This window comes from Procambarus clarkii, chromosome 38 (assembly GCF_040958095.1).
Source record: "Procambarus clarkii isolate CNS0578487 chromosome 38, FALCON_Pclarkii_2.0, whole genome shotgun sequence".
NCBI classification, from domain to species: domain Eukaryota; kingdom Metazoa; phylum Arthropoda; class Malacostraca; order Decapoda; family Cambaridae; genus Procambarus; species Procambarus clarkii.
Window position 1 is genome coordinate 6,825,385 of NC_091187.1, and position 24,771 is coordinate 6,850,155.

The window sequence follows — 24,771 nt, forward strand, 5'->3', positions numbered from 1 at the left end:
TTATATCTACATTTGAGTGAGGTGGGAAGGATGATGTGGCATTAACACAAGACAGAACAGGGGATATTAATAGGGTATTAAAAGTATCAACACAAGACAGAACAGAAAACAATGGGTATTGAATAGAAGTGTTTGTAGAAAGCCTATTGGTCCATATTTCTTGATGCTTCTATATTGGAGCGGAGTCTTGAGGTGGGTAGAATATAGTTGTGCAATAATTGGCTGTTGATTGCTGGTGTTGACTTCTTGATGTGTAGTGCCTCGCAAACGTCAAGCCGCCTGCTATCGCTGTATCTATCGATGATTTCTGTGTTGTTTACTAGGATTTCTCTGGCGATGGTTTGGTTTTGGGAAGAGATTATATGTTCCTTAATGGAGCCCTGTTGCTTATGCATCGTTAAACGCCTAGAAAGAGATGTTGTTGTCTTGCCTATATACTGGGTTTTTTGGAGCTTACAGTCCCCAAGTGGGCATTTGAAGGCATAGACGACGTTAGTCTCTTTTAAAGCGTTCTGTTTTGTGTCTGGAGAGTTTCTCATGAGTAGGCTGGCCGTTTTTCTGGTTTTATAGTAAATCGTCAGTTGTATCCTCTGATTTTTGTCTGTAGGGATAACGTTTCTATTAACAATATCTTTCAGGACCCTTTCCTCCGTTTTATGAGCTGTGGAAAAGAAGTTCCTGTAAAATAGTCTAATAGGGGGTATAGGTGTTGTGTTAGTTGTCTCTTCAGAGGTTGTCCTCTGAAGAGATATATATATATATATATATATATATATATATATATATATATATATATATATATATATATATAAATAACCAATATTTTTATATTGGTTATTTATATATATATATATATATATATATATATATATTTTTTTTTATATTTATAACCAATATAAATAGCCTCGTCGACCAAGCTGACGAGGCGTTTGACATGCCATCTTCAATCTGGTGCCCCTAGGAATCACATGAGACAAGCCCATGACATTACTCTAACAAGAGAAATGTTGAACAAGAATACTTGCATAATAGACAAAACCCAAGATTCAAGAAGATTACAAATTCTTGAGGCAATTCACATAAGAATAGAGCGACCTACCATGAACACCCAAATCACGGAACTATTTACTCTACCCACCATGAGAGTAAGGACAAGACAAGAACATATCGATGCCAACACAGAAGACAATGTCCAACATAACAGGCCAATTACACTGGATTAATCTTTGTGTTTAGATAGGAGATGCCTCGTATGGGCCAATAAGCCTTCTGCAGCCCCTATGTTTATCCCTTATGTATCCCCCCATGTTTTCACCTTCATTGTATTATCACCTGACCTAATGCGGGTATAAAATCAACTAGTATTGTAAGATCTGTTCACTTGAGAATGAACCATGGAGGTTCGAAACGTCGTGCAAATTATACAAATAAGTGTAATACACTCTATAGTAAATCACTTCTTTTCTTCACCTTAAAAGTACGAAAATGAGTTTTGGAGAACTCCTATTTCAATTAAGCCCTGATGCTAAGAAAATAGTTAGAGGGATAGAAGCCCTAAACCAGAAAATAATAAATACAGAATATGCGGTCATATTCAATGAAACATGTTTGAAAGAAAACCTGCTGCCAGTATACACCAATATAAATATATATATATAAATATATATATATATATAAATATATATATATAAATATATATATATAAATATATATATATAAATATATATATATAAATATATATATATAAATATATATATATAAATATATATATATAAATATATATATATAAATATATATATATAAATATATATGTATAAATATATATATATAAATATATATATATAAATATATATGTATAAATATATATATATAAATATATATGTATAAATATATATATATAAATATATATATATAAATATATATATATAAATATATATATATATAAATATATATATATATAAATATATATATATAAATATATATAAATATATATATATATATATATATATATATATATATATATATATATATATATATATATATTTATTTTAAGGGGAAGTAACCTACAGCGTCAATGGAAAACACAGCCTGGCCAAATATCAATAAGTTGCACCGCTGCTTTTCCTTATTCTCATATCAGATATAGACAAAAATACAAGTCACAGCTTCGTATCATCCTTTGCAGATGACACAAAAATCAGTATGAAAATTATCTCGGCTGAAGACACTGAAAAACTTCAAGCTGATATTAATAAAGTTTTCGACTGGGCATCAGAAAATAACATGATGTTTAACAGTGATAAATTCCAGGTACTCAGGTACAGTAAAAATGAGGACCTTAAACATAATACAGAGTACAAAACACAATCAAATGTACCCATAGTAGGAAAACAGCATGTAAGGGATTTGGGAATAATAATGTCTGACGACCTAACGTTTAAGGAGCATAACCAAGCAAATATTGCGAAGGCCAGAAAAATGATAGGATAGATTACGAGAACTTTCAGATCCAGGGATCCCATCACAATGGTTGTACTCTTCAAGTCACTTGTGTTGTCCCGTCTTGAGTACTGCTCAGTACTCACTTCCTCCTTCAGAGCAGGAGAGATTGCTGAAATAGAGGGAATACAGAGAACATACGGCACGCATAGACGAGATAAAGCACCTAAATTATTGGGATCGTCTCAATGCCCTCCAAATGTACTCACTACAAAGAAGATGAGAGATATATCAAATAATATATACCTGGAAGATACTGGAGGGTCAAGTACCAAATCTACACAGTAAAATAACAACGTACTGGAGTGAACGATATGGAAGAAAATGCAGAATAGAACCAGTGAAGAGCAGAGGTGCCATAGGCACAATCAGAGAACACTGTATAAACATCAGAGGTCCGCGGTTGTCAACGTCCTCCCAGCAAGCATAAGAAATATTGGCGGAACAACCGTGGACATCTTCAAGAGGAAACTAGATTTATTCCTCCAAGGAGTGCCGGACCAACCGGGCTGTGGTGGGTATGTGGGCCTGTGGGCCGCTCCAAGCAACAGCCTAGTAGACCAAACTCTCACAAGTCAAGCCTGGCCACAGGCCGGGCTTGGGGAGTAGAATAACTCCCAAAACTCCATCAACCAGGTGTCTAGGGGAGTGAAAGGGTAACAAAAAATAATCCAGTTTACTGGGCATTAACATACCAAACAAAGAATATATTCTATAAACTCACACTCAATGATTTATCCAGCTTCTCAAAGCTGGGCATGATCATCAACAGGTCTCAAAACTGCATACAATCAGCACTAGCTGACACCAGGCTCTATCTTGGCGCAGTGGGACACTAGCGCCTATTATGCTGCTAATACCAATACAGGGTGGTGGTGGTGGTGTCACAACCATTAACAAATGAGGTATGAGGAATCAATATCATAAACAGCACAATGGCATCACTTAAGATCCTCAGGTACCCACCTCACTAAGATATATAATAGCACCTATCACCTGGTATAAAGGATGCACAATGGTAGAATTGATCCATGGTATACATTACTGCAACATGACAAATATCCTAGCAGTCAAATGACACAAATAAGGTCACAAAACCCGGACCGTAGCGGCAACACATGCGCTCGACTGAGAAAATCAAAGAGTGACCGCCCAGAGCCATGCTGGCCGGGAGCGACACTGTATCCACCTCTATGAGGCAGCTGACTCCTCTCTTTCAAATATCTCAAGCTCATATACAGACATATCTCGATCAAGAACTTCTAATTCATATATCAACAAAATAAAGACTATAATACACAACCTTACATAATAATATATATCAATAATTCAGTACATTAAAGATTATATCATGATATAAAAATATGTGAACAAAGAATTCATATTGGCAAGACATGGTAACACTGGCGGGAGAGGGGAGGAGGGGTTAAGGGAGGATTTCAAGAAGTCTGCCAGCCAGCCATTATACATAAGTATACATGAATATAAAGTATATATATATATATATGTGTATCAAAACTATGTCTATGTGGTATACATCTCACAGTGCCAAAATCTAATTTAATGTTAGAGAACAATGCAATGAACAATAATGAAAGGGAAATTACACAGTATACATGACAATAATTCATCCGAGACCTAAATTTATACATTCTCCATCATAGTTCACATAATATTTCCCATACAGCATTATGTAGCATTCCATAATATAAGCATATACGGATGTTTTTCAAGCTACATGACATTAGGCTACTGCTATTCACTAGACTTCTAATATATATCCACAAATACATGGCAAGGACTTATGGTACAGATATATAATATACATAGATATATGTGGCTTATATTGGCAATACACATTTATTTCTAGTGTGTTGACGAAAAGAGAATAACTACATAAATTAATATTCATGATACTAGGCTAATCAGCCAAGACATCACTATACAGTTTGAGCACATCATACACCAGCTACAGTATGATCATACTGGTGTATGTGTGATCATAACACCACCTCACACCCATATGGTAATACCACAACATACCATGCCCAGTATGGTAATATCACAACACACCATGGTCCAGTATGGTAATATCACAACACACCACGGACCAGTATGGTAATATCATAACACACCATGGTCCAGTATGGTAATATCACAACACACCATGGTCTAGTATGGTAATATCACAACACACCATGGACCAGTATGGTAATATCACAACACACCATGGACCAGTATGGTAATATCACAACACACCATGGACCAGTATGGTAATATCACAACACACCATGGACCAGTATGGTAATATCACAACACACCATGGACCAGTATGGTAATATCACAACACACCATGGACCAGTATGGTAATATCACAACACACCATGGACCAGTATGGTAATATCACAACACACCATGGTCCAGTATGGTAATATCACAACACACCATGGTCCAGTATGGTAATATCACAACACACCATGGTCCAGTATGGTAATATCACAACACACCATGGTCCAGTATGGTAATATCACAACACACCATGGACCAGTATGGTAATATCACAACACACCATGGACCAGTATGGTAATATCACAACACACCATGGTCCAGTATGGTAATATCACAACACACCATGGTCCAGTATGGTAATATCACAACACACCATGGACCAGTATGGTAATATCACAACACACCATGGACCAGTATGGTAATATCACAACACACCATGGACCAGTATGGTAATATCACAACACACCATGGACCAGTATGGTAATATCACAACACACCATGGGCCAGTATGGTAATATCACAACACACTATGGTCCAGTATGGTAATATCACAACACACCATGGTCCAGTATGGTAATATCACAACACACCATGGACCAGTATGGTAATATCACAACACACCATGGACCAGTATGGTAATATCACAACACACCATGGACCAGTATGGTAATACCACAACACACCATGGACCAGTATGGTAATATCACAACACACCTGAGTGATTGTGAGGTGATGGTGATATAGCAGTGATAGTAATTTAATAAAGATAGTGTGATAGTGATACTGAGGTGGTTATATGACAGCGATAGTGAGGTGATGGTAATATAGCTGTGATAGTATAGTGGTGATACAGCAGTGATACTGAGGTGATAGTGAGGTGATGGTGATATAGCAGTGATGGTGCAGCAGTGGTGCTGTAGCAGTGATAGTGATATATTAGTAAATGTAAGGAGGAAATCTATCAGTGTGAGGTGATAATGCAGAGAAAGTGAAATGATGTTGGTGTAGCAATGATAGTGTTATGTGATAGTGAGCTATTGGTGATATAACAGTGACAACAGCTGTCATATGGTGACACCAACAATTTGTTACTCAACATGGTCAGTATATGACCCCAAGTGTGGGGCCTGAGGTGATGGTGATATATAGAGGTGATAGTGAAGCTATAGTGATTCAGCAATGATAGGTTACAGTATTTATTTATTTTATTTATTTATTTATTTATGCATATACAAGAATGTACATAAGGAATGTGAGGATACAAATATGGTAATTACAGTCTTGTAAAGCCACTAGCACGCGCAGCGTTTCGGGCAGGTCCTTAATCTAAGAAAATTTTAAGGAGGTAAATACTTGCAAAATTATAGACAAAAAATGATAACAGATTACATGAAATGAAAAAAAAGATGAGAGAAAATTGTAGGTACAGTATATTAAAGCACATAGGTAGCTAAGATTGATTGCAATGACAGCTTGAATGGTAGTTGACTTGAATGGTAGTTGAGAATGGAGTATTGAGAAGATATAGCATTGATGGTGATACAGCCGTGATTGACAGGTATATGATACCAAAGTATAAATACCAAAGTGTTAAATACCAAAGATAGTGAAGTTATGATGATATAGTGATAAAGGTGTGTCCTTAAATTACATTGGCATCAATACACGCAGTCCATGGTGATGCAGGAGTGATGGTGATGATGGTGGTACAGTGAACTAGAGTGGCAGCACAACACCACAGTAGTGATGGTGATGGTACAGTGAACTAGAGTGGCAGCACAACACCACAGTAGTGATGGTACAATGAACTAGAGTGGCAGCACAACACCACAGTAGTGATGGTGATGGTACAGTGAACTAGAGTGGCAGCACAACACCACAGTAGTGATGGTGGTCGTACAGTGAACTGAGTGGCAGCACAACACCACAGTAGTGGTGGTACAGTGAACTAGAGTGGCAGCACAACACCACAGTAGTGATGGTGGTGGTACAGTGAACTAGAGTGGCAGCACATCACCACAGAAGTGATAGTGATGGTACAGTGAACTAGAGTGGCAGCACAACACCACAGTAGTGATGGTGGGGGTACAGTGAACTAGAGTGGCAGCACAACACCACAGTAGTGATGGTGATGGTACAGTGAACTAGAGTGGCAGCACAACACCACAGCAGTGATGGTGTTGGTACAGTGAACTAGAGTGGCAGCACAACACCACAGTAGTGATGGTGATGGTACAGTGAACTGAGTGGCAGCACAACACCACAGTAGTGGTGGTACAGTGAACTAGAGTGGCAGCACAACACCACAGTAGTGATGGTGGTGGTACAGTGAACTAGAGTGGCAGCACAACACCACAGTAGTGATGGTGGTGGTACAGTGAACTAGAGTGGCAGCACAACACCACAGTAGTGGTGGTACAGTGAACTAGAGTGGCAGCACAACACCACAGTAGTGATGGTGGTGGTACAGTGAACTAGAGTGGCAGCACAACACCACAGTAGTGATGGTGGTGGTACAGTGAACTAGAGTGGCAGCACAACACCACAGTAGTGATGGTGGTGGTACAGTGAACTAGAGTGGCAGCACAACACCACAGTCCACCACAGTCACCTCCGTAATGTCACTGTGGTTGACTGCTGCCCTCACCACATCCAGGCCGCTCACCACATCACCGAAGACATTTGGCCACGGGAAACCATCCTGGAGGTCCCTGGTGGTGATGATGAACTGGGCACTCCTGGGACCCCCCGGCCCCCACCAGGCCCACACAGCTCCTGCCCGGACTGACCCCCGGTACTGCCCCTGGAGGTCAGGCAGCAGTGGGGCTCCTCCCTTACCATCATTACTCTCGTAGTCTCCACCCACCACACACTCCCACGGACGACCCTTGCCCCACACCCGCAACAGTTTAGTGTTGCGGTAGGTGTGGTCCCGCTGGCCCGTACACAACAACACAAACTGTCTGGCCAGCGGAGTGTCAGGGGTCAGCCGGATGGTGACCCGCCCTCTTGTTGACCCCGCCCACCCGAGGTCAAGGAACGCCAGGGTGCAGGAGGGCTCCAGCACGCCCACAACCTCGCTCTCCTGCAGAAAATAAAATAAATCATGCTGATAACTGTATAACAAAATGTCATCATATAAATTATAAAAACTCAATAAGTCAGTAATGTCAATAAGTGAAGTGGGTGTAATAAAGTAACCTGGAGGGTGTGAGCGTAGGCGGGCGTGGGCTGACGCAGGAGTGGGTGGAGGTACAGCTGTCCGTCTTGTAGAGTTAACCTGGCGGAGCGGCGGCCATCTTGGTCTTTCTGGACGGCCACCACCCGGCCAGCCTCCACCAGCCTCTTGACGGGCTCCCTCATCCTTCGGAGGTCCTCAACCTTGGACAGTGTCAGCCCCATTATCACCTGTGGACAGTGTCAGCCCCATTATCACCTGTGGTCAGTGTCAGCCCCATTATCACCTGTGGTCAGTGTCAGCCCCATTATCACTTGTGGTCAGTGTCAGCCTCATTATCACCTGTGGTCAGTGTCAGCCCCATTATCACCTGTGGTCAGTGTCAGCCCCATTATCACCTGTGGTCAGTGTCAGCCCCATTATCACCTGTGGTCAGTGTCAGCCCCATTATCACCTGTGGTCAGTGTCAGCCCCATTATCACCTGTGGTCAGTGTCAGCCCCATTATGACCTATGGACAGTGTCAGCCCCATTATCACCTGTGGACAGTGTCAGCCCCATTATCACTGGTGGACAGTGACAACTCCATTATCACTTGTGGTCAGTGTCAACACCATTATGCTGGACCTGTAGCGCCAGCCCCCTCTACTGGCAGGGGGTTGGTGCTGGACCTGTTGGTCCAGCCCCCTCTACTGGCAGGGGGTTGGTGCTGGACCTGTAGCGCCAGCCCCCCTCTACTGACAGGGGGTTGGTGCTGGACCTGTAGCTCCAGTCCCCCTCTACTGGCAGGGAGTTGGTGCTGGACCTGTAGCGCCAGCCCCCCTCTACTGGCAGGGGGTTGGTGCTGGACCTGTAGCGCCAGTCCCCCTCTACTGGCAGGGGGTTGGTGCTGGACCTGTAGCTCCAGCCGCAACCTACTGGCAGGGGGTTGGTGCTGGACCTGTAGCTCCAGCCCCCCTCTACTGGCAGGGGGTTGGTGCTGGACCTGTAGCTCAAGCCGCAATCTACTGGCAGGGGGTTGGTGCTGGACCTGTAGCTCCAGCCGCAATCTACTGGCAGGGGTTAGTCCTGGACCTGTAGCTCCAGCCACCCTCTACTGGAAGGATATTGGTGCTGGAGCTGTAGCTCCAGCCCGCCTCTACTGGCAGGGGGTTGGTGCTGAACCTGTAGCTCCAGCCCCCCTCTAATGGCAGAGGGTTGGTGCTGGACCTGTAGCTCCACCCCCCTCTCTACTGGCAAGGGGTTGGTACTGGACCTGTAGCTCCAGCCCAATTCTACTGGCAGAAGGTTGGTGCTGGACCTGTAGCTCCAGCCCCCCTCTACTGGCAGAGGGCTGGTTCTGGACCTGTAGCTCCACCCCCCCCCCCATCTACTGGCAGGGGGCAGGTGCTGGACCTGTAGCTACATCCCACTCTCTACTGGTAGGGGGTTGGTGCTGGACCTGTAGCTCCACCCCCCTCTCTACTGGCAGGGGTTGGTGCTGGACCTGTAGCTCCAGCCCACCTCTACAGGCAGTGCGTTGGTGCTGGACCTGTAGCTCCACCCCCCTCTCTACTGGCAGGGGTTGGTGCTGGACCAATAGCACCAGCCTCCCTCTACTGGAAGGGGGTTGATGCTGGACCTGTAGCTCCAGCCCACCTCTACTAGCAGGGGGTTATTGCTGGACCTGTAGCTCCAGCCCCCCTCTACTGGCTGAGAGATAGTTCTGGACCTGTAGCTCCAGCTACCCCCCCCCTCTATACTGACAAGGGGGTTTATGCTGGACCTGTATCTCCAGCCCCCCTCTACTGGCAGGGGATTGATTCTGGACCTGTAGCTCCAGCGCCCCTCTACTAGCAGGGGGTTGGTTCTGGACCTGTTGCTCCAGACCCGCTCTACTGGAAGGGGGGTTGGTGCTGGACCTGTTGCTTCAGCCCCCCCCCCCCTCTACTGGCAGTGGGTTGGTGCTGGACCTGTAGCTCCAGCCCCCCCCCCTTTACTGGCAAGGGGTTGGTGCTGGACCTGTAGCTCCAGCCCCCCCCCCCCACCTCTACTGGCAGGGGATTGGTGCTGGACCTGTAGCTACATCCCCCTCTACTGGCAGGGGGGTTGATGCTGGACCTGTAGCTCCAGCCCCCCCCCTCTACTGGCAAGGGGTTAGTGCTGGACCTGTAGCTCCAGCCACCTGTACTGTCAGGGGGTTGATTCTGGACCTGTAGCTCAGAACCCCCTCTACTGGCAAGGGGTTTGTTCTGGACCTGTAGCGCCAGCCCACCTCTACTGGCAGGAGGTTGATGCTGGACCTGTAGCTCCAGCCCCCCCCCCTCTACTGGCAGGGGGTTGGTGCTGGACCTGTAGCTCCAGCCCCCCTCTACTGGCAGGGGGTTGGTGCTGAACCTGTAGCTCCAGCCCCCCTCTAATGGCAGAGGGTTGGTGCTGGACCTGTAGCTCCACCCCCTTCTCTACTGGCAAGGGGTTGGTACTGGACCTGTAGCTCCAGCCCAATTCTACTGGCAGAGGGTTGGTGCTGGACCTGTAGCTCCAGCCCCCCTCTACTGGCAGAGGGCTGGTTCTGGACCTGTAGCTCCACCCCCCCCCCCATCTACTGGCAGGGGGCAGGTGCTGGACCTGTAGCTCCATCCCTCTCTCTACTGGCAGGGGGTTGGTGCTGGACCTGTAGCTCCACCCCCCTCTCTACTGGCAGGGGTTGGTGCTGGACCTGTAGCTCCAGCCCACCTCTACTGGCAGGGCGTTGGTGCTGGACCTGTAGCTCCACCCCCCTCTCTACTGGCAGGGATTGGTGCTGGACCAATAGCACCAGCCTCCCTCTACTGGAAGGGGGTTGATGCTGGACCTGTAGCTCCAGCCCACCTCTACTAGCAGGGGGTTAGTGCTGGACCTGTAGCTCCAGCCCCCCTCTACTGGCTGAGAGATAGTTCTGGACCTGTAGCTCCAGCTACCACCCCCCTCCCTCTATACTGACAAGGGGGTTTATGCTGGACCTGTATCTCCAGCCCCCCTCTACTGGCAGGGGATTGATTCTGGACCTGTAGCTCCAGCGCCCCTCTACTAGCAGGGGGTTGGTTCTGGACCTGTTGCTCCAGACCCGCTCTACTGGAAGCGGGGTTGGTGCTGGACCTGTTGCTCCAGCCCCCCCCCCTCTACTGGCAGTGGGTTGGTGCTGGACCTGTAGCTCCAGCCCCCCCCCCCCTTTACTGGCAAGGGGTTGGTGCTGGACCTGTAGCTCCAGCCCCCCCCCCACCTCTACTGGCAGGGGATTGGCGCTGGACCTGTAGCTACATCCCCCCTCTACTGGCAGGGGGGTTGATGCTGGACCTGTAGCTCCAGCCCCCCCCCCCTCTACTGGCAAGGGGTTAGTGCTGGACCTGTAGCTCCAGCCACCTGTACTGTCAGGGGGTTGATTCTGGACCTGTAGCTCAGAACCCCCTCTACTGGCAAGGGGTTTGTTCTGGACCTGTAGCGCCAGCCCACCTCTACTGGCAGGAGGTTGATGCTGGACCTGTAGCTCCAGCCCCCCCCCCTCTACTGGCAGGGGGTTGGTGCTGGACCTGTAGCTCCTGCCTCTTTCTACTGGCAGGGGGTTGGAGCTGGACCGGTAGATCCAGCCCCCTTTCTACTGGCAAGGGGTTGGTGCTGGACCTGTAGTTCAAGCCCCCTCTACTGGCAGAGGGTTGGTTCTGGACCTGTAGCTCCAGCCCCCCCTCTACTGGCAAGGGGTTTGTTCTGGACTTGTAGCTCCACCCCCACCTCTACTTGCAGAGGGTGGTGCTGGACCTGTAGCTCCAGCCCCCCTCTACTGGCAGGGTGGGTTGGTACTGGACCTGTAGCTCCACCCCCCTTTACTGGCATGGGGTTGGTGCTGAACCTGTAGCTCCAGCCCATCTCTACTGGCAGGAAGTTGGTTCTGGACCTGTAGCTCCAGCCCCCCTCTACTGGCAGGGGGTTGGTACTCGACCTGTAGCTCCAGCCCACCTCTACTGGCAGGGGGTTGGTACTGGAACTGTAGCTCCAGCCCTCTCTACTGGCAGGGGGTTGGGGCTGGACCTGTAGCTCCATCCACCCCTCCCTACTGGCAGGGGGTTGGTGCTGGACCTGTAGCTCCAGACCCCTCTACTAGCAGGGGGTTGGTTCTGGACCTGTTGCTCCAGACCCTCTCTACTGGCAGGGGTTGGTGGTGGACCTATAGCTCCAGCCCCCCTCTACTGGCAAGGGGTTGGTGCTCGACCTATAGCTCCAGCCCACCTCTATTGGCAGGGGATTGGCGCTGGTCCTGTAGCTCCAGCCCCCCCCCCCTCTACTGGCAAGGGGTTAGTGCTGGACCTGTAGCTCCAGCCCACCTCTACTGGCAGGGGATTGGCGCTGGACCTGTAGCTACAGCCCCCCTCTACTGGCAGGGGGTTGTTGCTGGACCTGTAGCTCCAGTCACCTCTACTGTCAGGGGGTTGATTCTGGACCTGTAGCTAAGAACCCCCTCTACTGGCAGGGGGTTGGTGCTGGACCTGTAGCGCCAGCCCACCTCTACTGGCAGGAGGTTGATGCTGGACCTGTAGCTCCAGCCCCCCCCCCTCTACTGGCAGGGGGTTGGTGCTGTACCTGTAGATCCAGCCCCCTTTCTACTGGCAAGGGGTTGGTGCTGGATCTGTAGTTCAAGCCCCCTCTACTGGCAGGGGGTTGGTTCTGGACCTGTAGCTCCAGCCCCCCCTCTACTGGCAAGGGGTTTGTTCTGGACTTGTAGCTCCACCCCCACCTCTACTTGCAGAGGGTGGTGCTGGACCTGTAGCTCCAGCCCCCCTCTACTGGCAGGGGGGTTGGTACTGGACCTGTAGCTCTAGCCCAATTCTACTGGCAGAGGGTTGGTTCTGGACCTGAAGCTCCAGCCCCCCTCTACTGGCAGAGGGCTGGTTCTGGACCTGTAGCTCCAGCCCCCCCCCCCTCTACTGGCAGGGGGCAGGTGCTGGACTTGTAGCTCCATCCCCCTCTCTACTGGCAGGGGGTTGGTACTGGACCTGTAGCTCCAGCCCCCCTCTAATGGCAGGGGGTTGGTGTTGGACCTGTAGCTCCACCCCCCTCTCCACTGGCAGGGGTTGGTACTGGACCTGTAGCTCCAGCCCACCTCTACTGGCAGGGCGTTGGTGTTGGACCTGTAGCTCCAGGCCCCCCCCCCTCCACTGGCACAGGAGATGGTGCTGGACCTGTAGCTCCAGCCCACCTCTACGAGCAGGAGGTTAGTGCTGGACCTGTAGCTCCAGCCCACCTCTACTGGCAGAGAGATGGTTCTGGACCTGTAGCTCCAGCTACCCCCACTCTATTCTGACAGGGGGGTTGATGCTGGACCTTTATCTCCAGCCCCCCCTCTACTGGCAGGGGGTTGATTCTGGACCTGTAGCTCCAGCCCCCCTCTACTAGCAGGGGGTTGGTTCTGGACCTGTCGCTCCAGCCCCTCTCTACTGGCAAGGGGTTTGTTCTGGACTTGTAGCTCCTCCCCCACCTCTACTGGCAGAGGGTGGTGCTAGACCTGTAGCTCCAGCCCCCCTCAAGTGGCAGGGTGGGTTGGTACTGGACCTGTAGCTCCACCCCCCTATACTGGCATGGGGTTGGTGCTGAACCTGTAGCTCCAGCCCATCTCTACTGGCAGGAAGTTGGTTCTGGACCTGTAGCTCCAGCCCCCCTCTACTGGCAGGGGGGTTGGTACTCGACCTGTAGCTCCAGCCCCCCTCTACTGGCAGGGGGTTGGTACTGGACCTGTAGCTCCAGCTCCCCTCTACTGGAAGGGGGTTGGTGCTGGACCTGTAGCTCCAGCCCCCTCTCTACTGGCAGGGGGTTGGTTCTGGACCTGTAGCTACATCCCCCTCTACTGGCAGGGGGGTTGATGCTGGACCTGAAGCTCCAGCCCCCCCCCTCTACTGGCAAGGGGTTAGTGCTGGACCTGTAGCTCCAGCCACCTGTACTGTCAGGGGGTTGATTCTGGACCTGTAGCTCAGAACCCCCTCTACTGGCAAGGGGTTTGTTCTGGACCTGTAGCGCCAGCCCACCTCTACTGGCAGGAGGTTGATGCTGGACCTGTAGCTCCAGCCCCCCCCCCCCCCTCTACTGGCAGGGGGTTGGTGCTGGACCTGTAGCTCCAGCCCCCCTCTACTGGCAGGGGGTTGGTGCTGAACCTGTAGCTCCAGCCCCCCCTCTAATGGCAGAGGGTTGGTGCTGGACCTGTAGCTCCACCCCCTTCTCTACTGGCAAGGGGTTGGTACTGGACCTGTAGCTCCAGCCCAATTCTACTGGCAGAGGGTTGGTGCTGGACCTGTAGCTCCAGCCCCCCTCTACTGGCAGAGGGCTGGTTCTGGACCTGTAGCTCCACCCCCCCATCTACTGGCAGGGGGCAGGTGCTGGACCTGTAGCTCCATCCCTCTCTCTTCTGGCAGGGGGTTGATGCTGGACCTGTAGCTCCACCCCCCTCTCTACTGGCAGGGGTTGGTGCTGGACCTGTAGCTCCAGCCCACCTCTACTGGCAGGGCGTTGGTGCTGGACCTGTAGCTCTACCCCCCTCTCTACTGGCAGGGGTTGGTGCTGGACCAATAGCACCAGCCTCCCTCTACTGGAAGGGGGTTGATGCTGGACCTGTAGCTCCAGCCCACCTCTACTAGCAGGGGGTTAGTGCTGGACCTGTAGCTCCAGCCCCCCTCTACTGGCTGAGAGATAGTTCTGGACCTGTAGCTCCAGCTACCCCCCTCCCCTCTATACTGACAAGGGGGTTTATGCTGGACCTGTATCTCCAGCCCCCCTCTACTGGCAGGGGATTGATTCTAGACCTGTAGCTCCAGCGCCCCCTCTACTAACAGGGGGTTGGTTCTGGACCTGTTGCTCCAGACCCGCTCTACTGGAAGGGGGGTTGGTGCTGGACCTGTTGCTCCAGCCCCCCCCCCTCTACTGGCAGTGGGTTGGTGCTGGACCTGTAGCTCCAGCCCCCCCCCCCTTTACTGGCAAGGGGTTGGTGCTGGACCTGTAGCTCCAGCCCCCCCCCCCACCTCTACTGGCAGGGGATTGGCGCTGGACCTGTAGCTACATCCCCCCTCTACTGGAAGGGGGGTTGATGCTGGACCTGTAGCTCCAGCCCCCCCCCCCTCTACTGGCAAGGGGTTAGTGCTGGACCTGTAGCTCCAGCCACCTGTACTGTCAGGGGGTTGTTTCTGGACCTGTAGCTCAGAACCCCCTCTACTGGCAAGGGGTTTGTTCTGGACCTGTAGCGCCAGCCCACCTCTACTGGCAGGAGGTTGATGCTGGTCCTGTAGCTCCAGCCCCCCCCCCCTCTACTGGCAGGGGGTTGGTGCTGGACCTGTAGCTCCTGCCTCTTTCTACTGGCAGGGGGTTGGAGCTGGACCGGTAGATCCAGCCCCCTTTCTACTGGCAAGGGGTTGGTGCTGGACCTGTAGTTCAAGCCCCCTCTACTGGCAGAGGGTTGGTTCTGGACCTGTAGCTCCAGCCCCCCCTCTACTGGCAAGGGGTTTGTTCTGGACTTGTAGCTCCACCCCCACCTCTACTTGCAGAGGGTGGTGCTGGACCTGTAGCTCCAGCCCCCCTCTACTGGCAGGGTGGGTTGGTACTGGACCTGTAGCTCCACCCCCCTTTACTGGCATGGGGTTGGTGCTGAACCTGTAGCTCCAGCCCATCCCTACTGGCAGGAAGTTGGTTCTGGACCTGTAGCTCCAGCCCCCCTCTACTGGCAGGGGGTTGGTACTCGACCTGTAGCTCCAGCCCACCTCTACTGGCAGGGGGTTGGTACTGGACCTGTAGCTCCAGCCCTCTCTACTGGCAGGGGGTTGGGGCTGGACCTGTAGCTCCATCCACCCCTCCCTACTGGCAGGGGGTTGGTGCTGGACCTGTAGCTCCAGCTATCCTCTACTGGCAGGGGTTGGTGCTGGACCAATAGCACCAGCCTCCCTCTACTGGCAGGGGGTTGGTTCTGGACCTGTAGCTCCAGCCCCCCCCCCCCTCTACAGGCAGGGGGGTTGGTGCTTGACCTGTAGCTCCAGCCCACCTCTACTGGCAGGGAGCTAGTTCTGGACCTGTAGCTCCAGCCCCCCTCTACTGGCAAGGGGTTGGTGCTGGACCTGTAGCTCCACCCCCCTCTAAACTGGCAGGGAGGGTTGGTGCTGGACCTGTATCTCCAGCCTACCTTTACTGTCAGGGGGTTGGTGCTGGACCTGTAGCTCCAGCCCCCTTCTACTGGCAAGGGGTTTGTGCTGGACCTGTAGCTCCATCCCCCCTCTACTGGCAGGGAGCGTTGGAACAGGACCTGTAGCTCCACCCCCCTATACTGGCAGAGGGTTGGTGCTGAACCTATAGCTCCAGCCTCTCTCTACTGGCAGGGGGTTGGTACTGGACCTGTAGCTCCAGCCCACCTCTACTGGCAGGGGGTTGGTGCTGGACCTGTAGCTCCATCCACCCCTACCTACTGGCAAGGGGTTGGTGCTGGACCTGTAGCTCCAGCCCTCCTCTACTGGAAGGGGGTTGGTGCTGAACCTGTAGCTCCAGCCCCCCTCTAATGGCAGGGGGTTGGTGCTGGACCTGTAGCTCCACCCCCCTCTCTACTGGCAAGGGGTTGGTACTGGACCTGTAGCTCCAGCCCAATTCTACTGGCAGGGGGTTGGTGCTGGACCTGTAGCTCCTGCCTCTTTCTACTGGCAGGGGGTTGGAGCTGGACCGGTAGATCCAGCCCCCTTTCTACTGGCAAGGGGTTGGTGCTGGACCTGTAGTTCAAGCCCCCTCTACTGGCAGAGGGTTGGTTCTGGACCTGTAGCTCCAGCCCCCCCTCTACTGGCAAGGGGTTTGTTCTGGACTTGTAGCTCCACCCCCACCTCTACTTGCAGAGGGTGGTGCTGGACCTGTAGCTCCAGCCCCCCTCTACTGGCAGGGTGGGTTGGTACTGGACCTGTAGCTCCACCCCCCTTTACTGGCATGGGGTTGGTGCTGAACCTGTAGCTCCAGCCCATCTCTACTGGCAGGAAGTTGGTTCTGGACCTGTAGCTCCAGCCCCCCTCTACTGGCAGGGGGTTGGTACTCGACCTGTAGCTCCAGCCAACCTCTACTGGCAGGGGGTTGGTACTGGACCTGTAGCTCCAGCCCTCGCTACTGGCAGGGGGTTGGGGCTGGACCTGTAGCTCCATCCACCCCTCCCTACTGGCAGGGGGTTGGTGCTGGACCTGTAGCTCCAGCTCCCCTCTACTGGCAGGGGTTGGTGCTGGACCAATAGCACCAGCCTCCCTCTACTGGCAGGGGGTTGGTTCTGGACCTGTAGCTCCAGCCCCCCCCCCCTCTACAGGCAGGGGGGTTGGTGCTTGACCTGTAGCTCCAGCCCACCTCTACTGGCAGGGAGTTAGTTCTGGACCTGTAGCTCCAGCCCCCCTCTACTGGCAAGGGGTTGGTGCTGGACCTGTAGCTCCACCCCCCTCTAAACTGGCAGGGAGGGTTGGTGCTGGACCTGTATCTCCAGCCTACCTTTACTGTCAGGGGGTTGGTGCTGGACCTGTAGCTCCAGCCCCCTTCTACTGGCAAGGGGTTTGTGCTGGACCTGTAGCTCCATCCCCCCTCTACTGGCAGGGGGCGTTGGTACAGGACCTGTAGCTCCACCCCCCTATACTGGCAGAGGGTTGGTGCTGAACCTGTAGCTCCAGCCTCTCTCTACTGGCAGGGGGTTGGTACTGGACCTGTAGCTCCAGCCCACCTCTACTGGCAGGGTGTTGGTACTGGACCTGTAGCTCCATCCACCCCTACCTACTGGCAAGGGGTTGGTGCTGGACCTGTAGCTCCAGCCCCCCTCTACTGGAAGCGGGTTAGTGCTGAACCTGTAGCTCCAGCCCCCCTCTAATGGCAGGGGGTTGGTGCTGGACCTGTAGCTCCACCCCCCTCTCTACTGGCAAGGGGTTGGTACTGGACCTGTAGCTCCAGCCCAATTCTACTGGCAGAGGGTTGGTGCTGGACCTGTAGCTCCAGCCCACCTCTACTGGCAGAGGGCTGGTTCTGGACCTGTAGCTCCAGCCCCCCCCCCATCTACTGGCAGGGGGCAGGTGCTGGACCTGTAGCTCCATCCCCCTCTCTACTGGATGGGGGTTGGTTCTGGACCTGTAGCTCCACCCCCCTCTCTACTGGCAGGGGGTTGGTGCTGGACCTGTAGCTCCAGCCCACTTCTACTTGCAGGGCGTTGGTGCTGGACCTGTAGCTCCACCCCCTCTCTACTGGCAGGGGGTTGGTGCTGGACCTGTAGCTCCAGCCCCCCCCCCCCTCTACAGGCAGGGGGGTTGGTGCTTGACCTGTAGCTCCAGCCCACCTCTACTAGCAGGGGGTTAGTGCTGGACCTGTAGCTCCAGCCCCCCTCTACTGGCAAAGAGATAGTTCTGGACCTATACTACCCCCCCCCTCAATACTGACAGGGGGGTTGATGCTGGACCTGTATCTCCAGCCCCCCTCTACTGGCAGGGGATTGATTCTGGACCTGTAGCTCCAGCCCCCCTCTAATAGCAGGGGGTTGGTTCTGGACCTGTTGCTCCAGACCCTCTCTACTGGAAGAGGGGTTGGTGCTGGACCTGTTGCTCCAGCCCCCCCCCCCTCTACTGGCAGGGGTTGGTGCTGGACCTATAGCTCCAGCCCCCCTCTACTGGCAAGGGGTTGGTGCTCGACCTATAGCTCCAGCCCACCTCTACTGGCAGGGGATTGGCGCTGGACCTGTAGTTCCAGCCCCCCCCCTCTACTGGCAAGGGGTTAGTGCTGGACCTGTAGCTCCAGCCCACCTCTACTGGCAGGGGATTGGCGCTGGACCTGTAGCTACAGCCCCCCTCTACTGGCAGGGGGTTGTTGCTGGACCTGTAGCTCCAGTCACCTCTACTGTCAGGGGGTTGATTCTGGACCTGTAGCTCAGAACCCCCTCTACTGGCAGGGGGTTGGTGCTGGACCTGTAGCGCCAGCCCACCTCAACTGGCAGGAGGTTGATGCTGGACCTATAACTCCAGCCCCCCCCCCCTCTACTGGCAGGGGGTTGGTGCTGTACCTGTAGATCCAGCCCCCTTTCTACTGGCAAGGGGTTGGTGCTGGACCTGTAGTTCAAGCCCCCTCTACTGGCAGGGGGTTGATTCTGGACCTGTAGCTCCAGCCCCCCCTCTACTGGCAAGGGGTTTGTTCTGGACCTGTAGCTCCAGCCCCCCCTCTACTGGCAAGGGGTTTGTTCTGGACTTGTAGCTCCACCCCCACCTCTACTTGCAGAGGGTGGTGCTGGACCTGTAGCTCCAGCCCCCCTCTACTGGCAGGGGGGGTTGGTACTGGACCTGTAGCTCTAGCCCAATTCTACTGGCAGAGGGTTGGTTCTGGACCTGAAGCTCCAGCCCCCCTCTACTGGCAGAGGGCTGGTTCTGGACCTGTAGCTCCAGCCCCCCCCCCCTCTACTGGCAGGGGGCAGGTGCTGGACTTGTAGCTCCATCCCCCTCTCTACTGGCAGGGGGTTGGTACTGGACCTGTAGCTCCAGCCCCCCTCTAATGGCAGGGGGTTGGTGTTGGACCTGTAGCTCCACCCCCCTCTCCACTGGCAGGGGTTGGTACTGGACCTGTAGCTCCAGCCCACCTCTACTGGCAGGGCGTTGGTGTTGGACCTGTAGCTCCAGGCCCCCCCCCCCTCCACTGGCACAGGAGTTGGTGCTGGACCTGTAGCTCCAGCCCACCTCTACGAGCAGGAGGTTAGTGCTGGACCTGTAGCTCCAGCCCACCTCTACTGGCAGAGAGATGGTTCTGGACCTGTAGCTCCAGCTACCCCCACTCTATTCTGACAGGGGGGTTGATGCTGGACCTTTATCTCCAGCCCCCCCTCTACTGGCAGGGGGTTGATTCTGGACCTGTAGCTCCAGCCCCCCTCTACTAGCAGGGGGTTGGTTCTGGACCTGTCGCTCCAGCCCCTCTCTACTGGCAAGGGGTTTGTTCTGGACTTGTAGCTCCTCCCCCACCTCTACTGGCAGAGGGTGGTGCTAGACCTGTAGCTCCAGCCCCCCTCTACTGGCAGGGTGGGTTGGTACTGGACCTGTAGCTCCACCCCCCTATACTGGCATGGGGTTGGTGCTGAACCTGTAGCTCCAGCCCATCTCTACTGGCAGGAAGTTGGTTCTGGACCTGTAGCTCCAGCCCCCCTCTACTGGCAGGGGGGTTGGTACTCGACCTGTAGCTCCAGCCCCCCTCTACTGGCAGGGGGTTGGTACTGGACCTGTAGCTCCAGCTCCCCTATACTGGAAGGGGGTTGGTGCTGGACCTGTAGCTCCAGCCCCCTCTCTACTGGCAGGGGGTTGGTTCTGGACCTGTAGCTACATCCCCCTCTACTGGCAGGGGGGTTGATGCTGGACCTGAAGCTCCAGCCCCCCCCCCCCTCTACTGGCAAGGGGTTAGTGCTGGACCTGTAGCTCCAGCCACCTGTACTGTCAGGGGGTTGATTCTGGACCTGTAGCTCAGAACCCCCTCTACTGGCAAGGGGTTTGTTCTGGACCTGTAGCGCCAGCCCACCTCTACTGGCAGGAGGTTGATGCTGGACCTGTAGCTCCAGCCCCCCCCCCTCTACTGGCAGGGGGTTGGTGCTGGACCTGTAGCTCCAGCCCCCCTCTACTGGCAGGGGGTTGGTGCTGAACCTGTAGCTCCAGCCCCCCCTCTAATGGCAGAGGGTTGGTGCTGGACCTGTAGCTCCACCCCCTTCTCTACTGGCAAGGGGTTGGTACTGGACCTGTAGCTCCAGCCCAATTCTACTGGCAGAGGGTTGGTGCTGGACCTGTAGCTCCAGCCCCCCTCTACTGGCAGAGGGCTGGTTCTGGACCTGTAGCTCCACCCCCCCATCTACTGGCAGGGGGCAGGTGCTGGACCTGTAGCTCCATCCCTCTCTCTTCTGGCAGGGGGTTGGTGCTGGACCTGTAGCTCCACCCCCCTCTCTACTGGCAGGGGTTGGTGCTGGACCTGTAGCTCCAGCCCACCTCTACTGGCAGGGCGTTGGTGCTGGACCTGTAGCTCTACCCCCCTCTCTACTGGCAGGGGTTGGTGCTGGACCAATAGCACCAGCCTCCCTCTACTGGAAGGGGGTTGATGCTGGACCTGTAGCTCCAGCCCACCTCTACTAGCAGGGGGTTAGTGCTGGATCTGTAGCTCCAGCCCCCCTCTACTGGCTGAGAGATAGTTCTGGACCTGTAGCTCCAGCTACCCCCCTCCCCTCTATACTGACAAGGGGGTTTATGCTGGACCTGTATCTCCAGCCCCCCTCTACTGGCAGGGGATTGATTCTAGACCTGTAGCTCCAGCGCCCCCTCTACTAACAGGGGGTTGGTTCTGGACCTGTTGCTCCAGACCCGCTCTACTGGAAGGGGGGTTGGTGCTGGACCTGTTGCTCCAGCCCCCCCCCCCTCTACTGGCAGTGGGTTGGTGCTGGACCTGTAGCTCCAGCCCCCCCCCCCTTTACTGGCAAGGGGTTGGTGCTGGACCTGTAGCTCCAGCCCCCCCCCCCACCTCTACTGGCAGGGGATTGGCGCTGGACCTGTAGCTACATCCCCCCTCTACTGGAAGGGGGGTTGATGCTGGACCTGTAGCTCCAGCCCCCCCCCCCCTCTACTGGCAAGGGGTTAGTGCTGGACCTGTAGCTCCAGCCACCTGTACTGTCAGGGGGTTGTTTCTGGACCTGTAGCTCAGAACCCCCTCTACTGGCAAGGGGTTTGTTCTGGACCTGTAGCGCCAGCCCACCTCTACTGGCAGAAGGTTGATGCTGGACCTGTAGCTCCAGCCCCCCCCCCTCTACTGGCAGGGGGTTGGTGCTGGACCTGTAGCTCCTGCCTCTTTCTACTGGCAGGGGGTTGGAGCTGGACCGGTAGATCCAGCCCCCTTTCTACTGGCAAGGGGTTGGTGCTGGACCTGTAGTTCAAGCCCCCTCTACTGGCAGAGGGTTGGTTCTGGACCTGTAGCTCCAGCCCCCCCTCTACAGGCAAGGGGTTTGTTCTGGACTTGTAGCTCCACCCCCACCTCTACTTGCAGAGGGTGGTGCTGGACCTGTAGCTCCAGCCCCCCTCTACTGGCAGGGTGGGTTGGTACTGGACCTGTAGCTCCACCCCCCTTTACTGGCATGGGGTTGGTGCTGAACCTGTAGCTCCAGCCCATCCCTACTGGCAGGAAGTTGGTTCTGGACCTGTAGCTCCAGCCCCCCTCTACTGGCAGGGGGTTGGTACTCGACCTGTAGCTCCAGCCCACCTCTACTGGCAGGGGGTTGGTACTGGACCTGTAGCTCCAGCCCTCTCTACTGGCAGGGGGTTGGGGCTGGACCTGTAGCTCCATCCACCCCCTCCCTACTGGCAGGGGGTTGGTGCTGGACCTGTAGCTCCAGCTATCCTCTACTGGCAGGGGTTGGTGCTGGACCAATAGCACCAGCCTCCCTCTACTGGCAGGGGGTTGGTTCTGGACCTGTAGCTCCAGCCCCCCCCCTCTACAGGCAGGGGGGTTGGTGCTTGACCTGTAGCTCCAGCCCACCTCTACTGGCAGGGAGCTAGTTCTGGACCTGTAGCTCCAGCCCCCCTCTACTGGCAAGGGGTTGGTGCTGGACCTGTAGCTCCACCCCCCTCTAAACTGGCAGGGAGGGTTGGTGCTGGACCTGTATCTCCAGCCTACCTTTACTGTCAGGGGGTTGGTGCTGGACCTGTAGCTCCAGCCCCCTTCTACTGGCAAGGGGTTTGTGCTGGACCTGTAGCTCCATCCCCCCTCTACTGGCAGGGGGCGTTGGAACAGGACCTGTAGCTCCACCCCCCTATACTGGCAGAGGGTTGGTGCTGAACCTATAGCTCCAGCCTCTCTCTACTGGCAGGGGGTTGGTACTGGACCTGTAGCTCCAGCCCACCTCTACTGGCAGGGGGTTGGTGCTGGACCTGTAGCTCCATCCACCCCTACCTACTGGCAAGGGGTTGGTGCTGGACCTGTAGCTCCAGCCCCCCTCTACTGGAAGGGGGTTGGTGCTGAACCTGTAGCTCCAGCCCCCCTCTAATGGCAGGGGGTTGGTGCTGGACCTGTAGCTCCACCCCCCTCTCTACTGGCAAGGGGTTGGTACTGAACCTGTAGCTCCAGCCCAATTCTACTGGCAGGGGGTTGGTGCTGGACCTGTAGCTCCTGCCTCTTTCTACTGGCAGGGGGTTGGAGCTGGACCGGTAGATCCAGCCCCCTTTTTACTGGCAAGGGGTTGGTGCTGGACCTGTAGTTCAAGCCCCCTCTACTGGCAGAGGGTTGGTTCTGGACCTGTAGCTCCAGCCCCCCCTCTACTGGCAAGGGGTTTGTTCTGGACTTGTAGCTCCACCCCCACCTCTACTTGCAGAGGGTGGTGCTGGACCTGTAGCTCCAGCCCCCCTCTACTGGCAGGGTGGGTTGGTACTGGACCTGTAGCTCCACCCCCCTTTACTGGCATGGGGTTGGTGCTGAACCTGTAGCTCCAGCCCATCTCTACTGGCAGGAAGTTGGTTCTGGACCTGTAGCTCCAGCCCCCCTCTACTGGCAGGGGGTTGGTACTCGACCTGTAGCTCCAGCCAACCTCTACTGGCAGGGGGTTGGTACTGGACCTGTAGCTCCAGCCCTCGCTACTGGCAGGGGGTTGGGGCTGGACCTGTAGCTCCATCCACCCCTCCCTACTGGCAGGGGGTTGGTGCTGGACCTGTAGCTCCAGCTCCCCTCTACTGGCAGGGGTTGGTGCTGGACCAATAGCACCAGCCTCCCTCTACTGGCAGGGGGTTGGTTCTGGACCTGTAGCTCCAGCCCCCCCCCCCCTCTACAGGCAGGGGGGTTGGTGCTTGACCTGTAGCTCCAGCCCACCTCTACTGGCAGGGAGTTAGTTCTGGACCTGTAGCTCCAGCCCCCCTCTACTGGCAAGGGGTTGGTGCTGGACCTGTAGCTCCACCCCCCTCTAAACTGGCAGGGAGGGTTGGTGCTGGACCTGTATCTCCAGCCTACCTTTACTGTCAGGGGGTTGGTGCTGGACCTGTAGCTCCAGCCCCCTTCTACTGGCAAGGGGTTTGTGCTGGACCTGTAGCTCCATCCCCCCTCTACTGGCAGGGGGCGTTGGTACAGGACCTGTAGCTCCACCCCCCTATACTGGCAGAGGGTTGGTGCTGAACCTGTAGCTCCAGCCTCTCTCTACTGGCAGGGGGTTGGTACTGGACCTGTAGCTCCAGCCCACCTCTACTGGCAGGGTGTTGGTACTGGACCTGTAGCTCCATCCACCCCTACCTACTGGCAAGGGGTTGGTGCTGGACCTGTAGCTCCAGCCCCCCTCTACTGGAAGCGGGTTAGTGCTGAACCTGTAGCTCCAGCCCCCCTCTAATGGCAGGGGGTTGGTGCTGGACCTGTAGCTCCACCCCCCTCTCTACTGGCAAGGGGTTGGTACTGGACCTGTAGCTCCAGCCCAATTCTACTGGCAGAGGGTTGGTGCTGGACCTGTAGCTCCAGCCCACCTCTACTGGCAGAGGGCTGGTTCTGGACCTGTAGCTCCAGCCCCCCCCCATCTACTGGCAGGGGGCAGGTGCTGGACCTGTAGCTCCATCCCCCTCTCTACTGGATGGGGGTTGGTTCTGGACCTGTAGCTCCACCCCCCTCTCTACTGGCAGGGGGTTGGTGCTGGACCTGTAGCTCCAGCCCACTTCTACTTGCAGGGCGTTGGTGCTGGACCTGTAGCTCCACCCCCTCTCTACTGGCAGGGGGTTGGTGCTGGACCTGTAGCTCCAGCCCCCCCCCCCTCTACAGGCAGGGGGGTTGGTGCTTGACCTGTAGCTCCAGCCCACC

The 24,771-nt window shown here is 54.3% G+C and overlaps 1 protein-coding gene across 4 annotated transcripts in view; it reads right to left on the reverse strand.

Moving 5' to 3' along the window:
* Positions 1-6,594: 6,594 nt before the first annotated feature.
* LOC138372376 (tripartite motif-containing protein 5-like) overlaps positions 6,595-24,771 on the reverse strand; it is a 60,341-nt gene continuing 42,164 nt past the window's right edge. For 3 of the 4 annotated variants that reach the window (XM_069337677.1, XM_069337674.1, XM_069337675.1), the window contains 2 exons: positions 7,990-8,196; positions 6,595-7,873 (listed from right to left, as the gene is read on the reverse strand). In XM_069337677.1, the coding sequence (XP_069193778.1) occupies positions 7,361-7,873; positions 7,990-8,196 (720 nt within the window). In that variant the 3' untranslated portion in view covers positions 6,595-7,360. The remainder of the gene's footprint in view (positions 7,874-7,989; positions 8,197-24,771) is intronic. The other variant, XM_069337676.1, reaches the window with a different exon arrangement.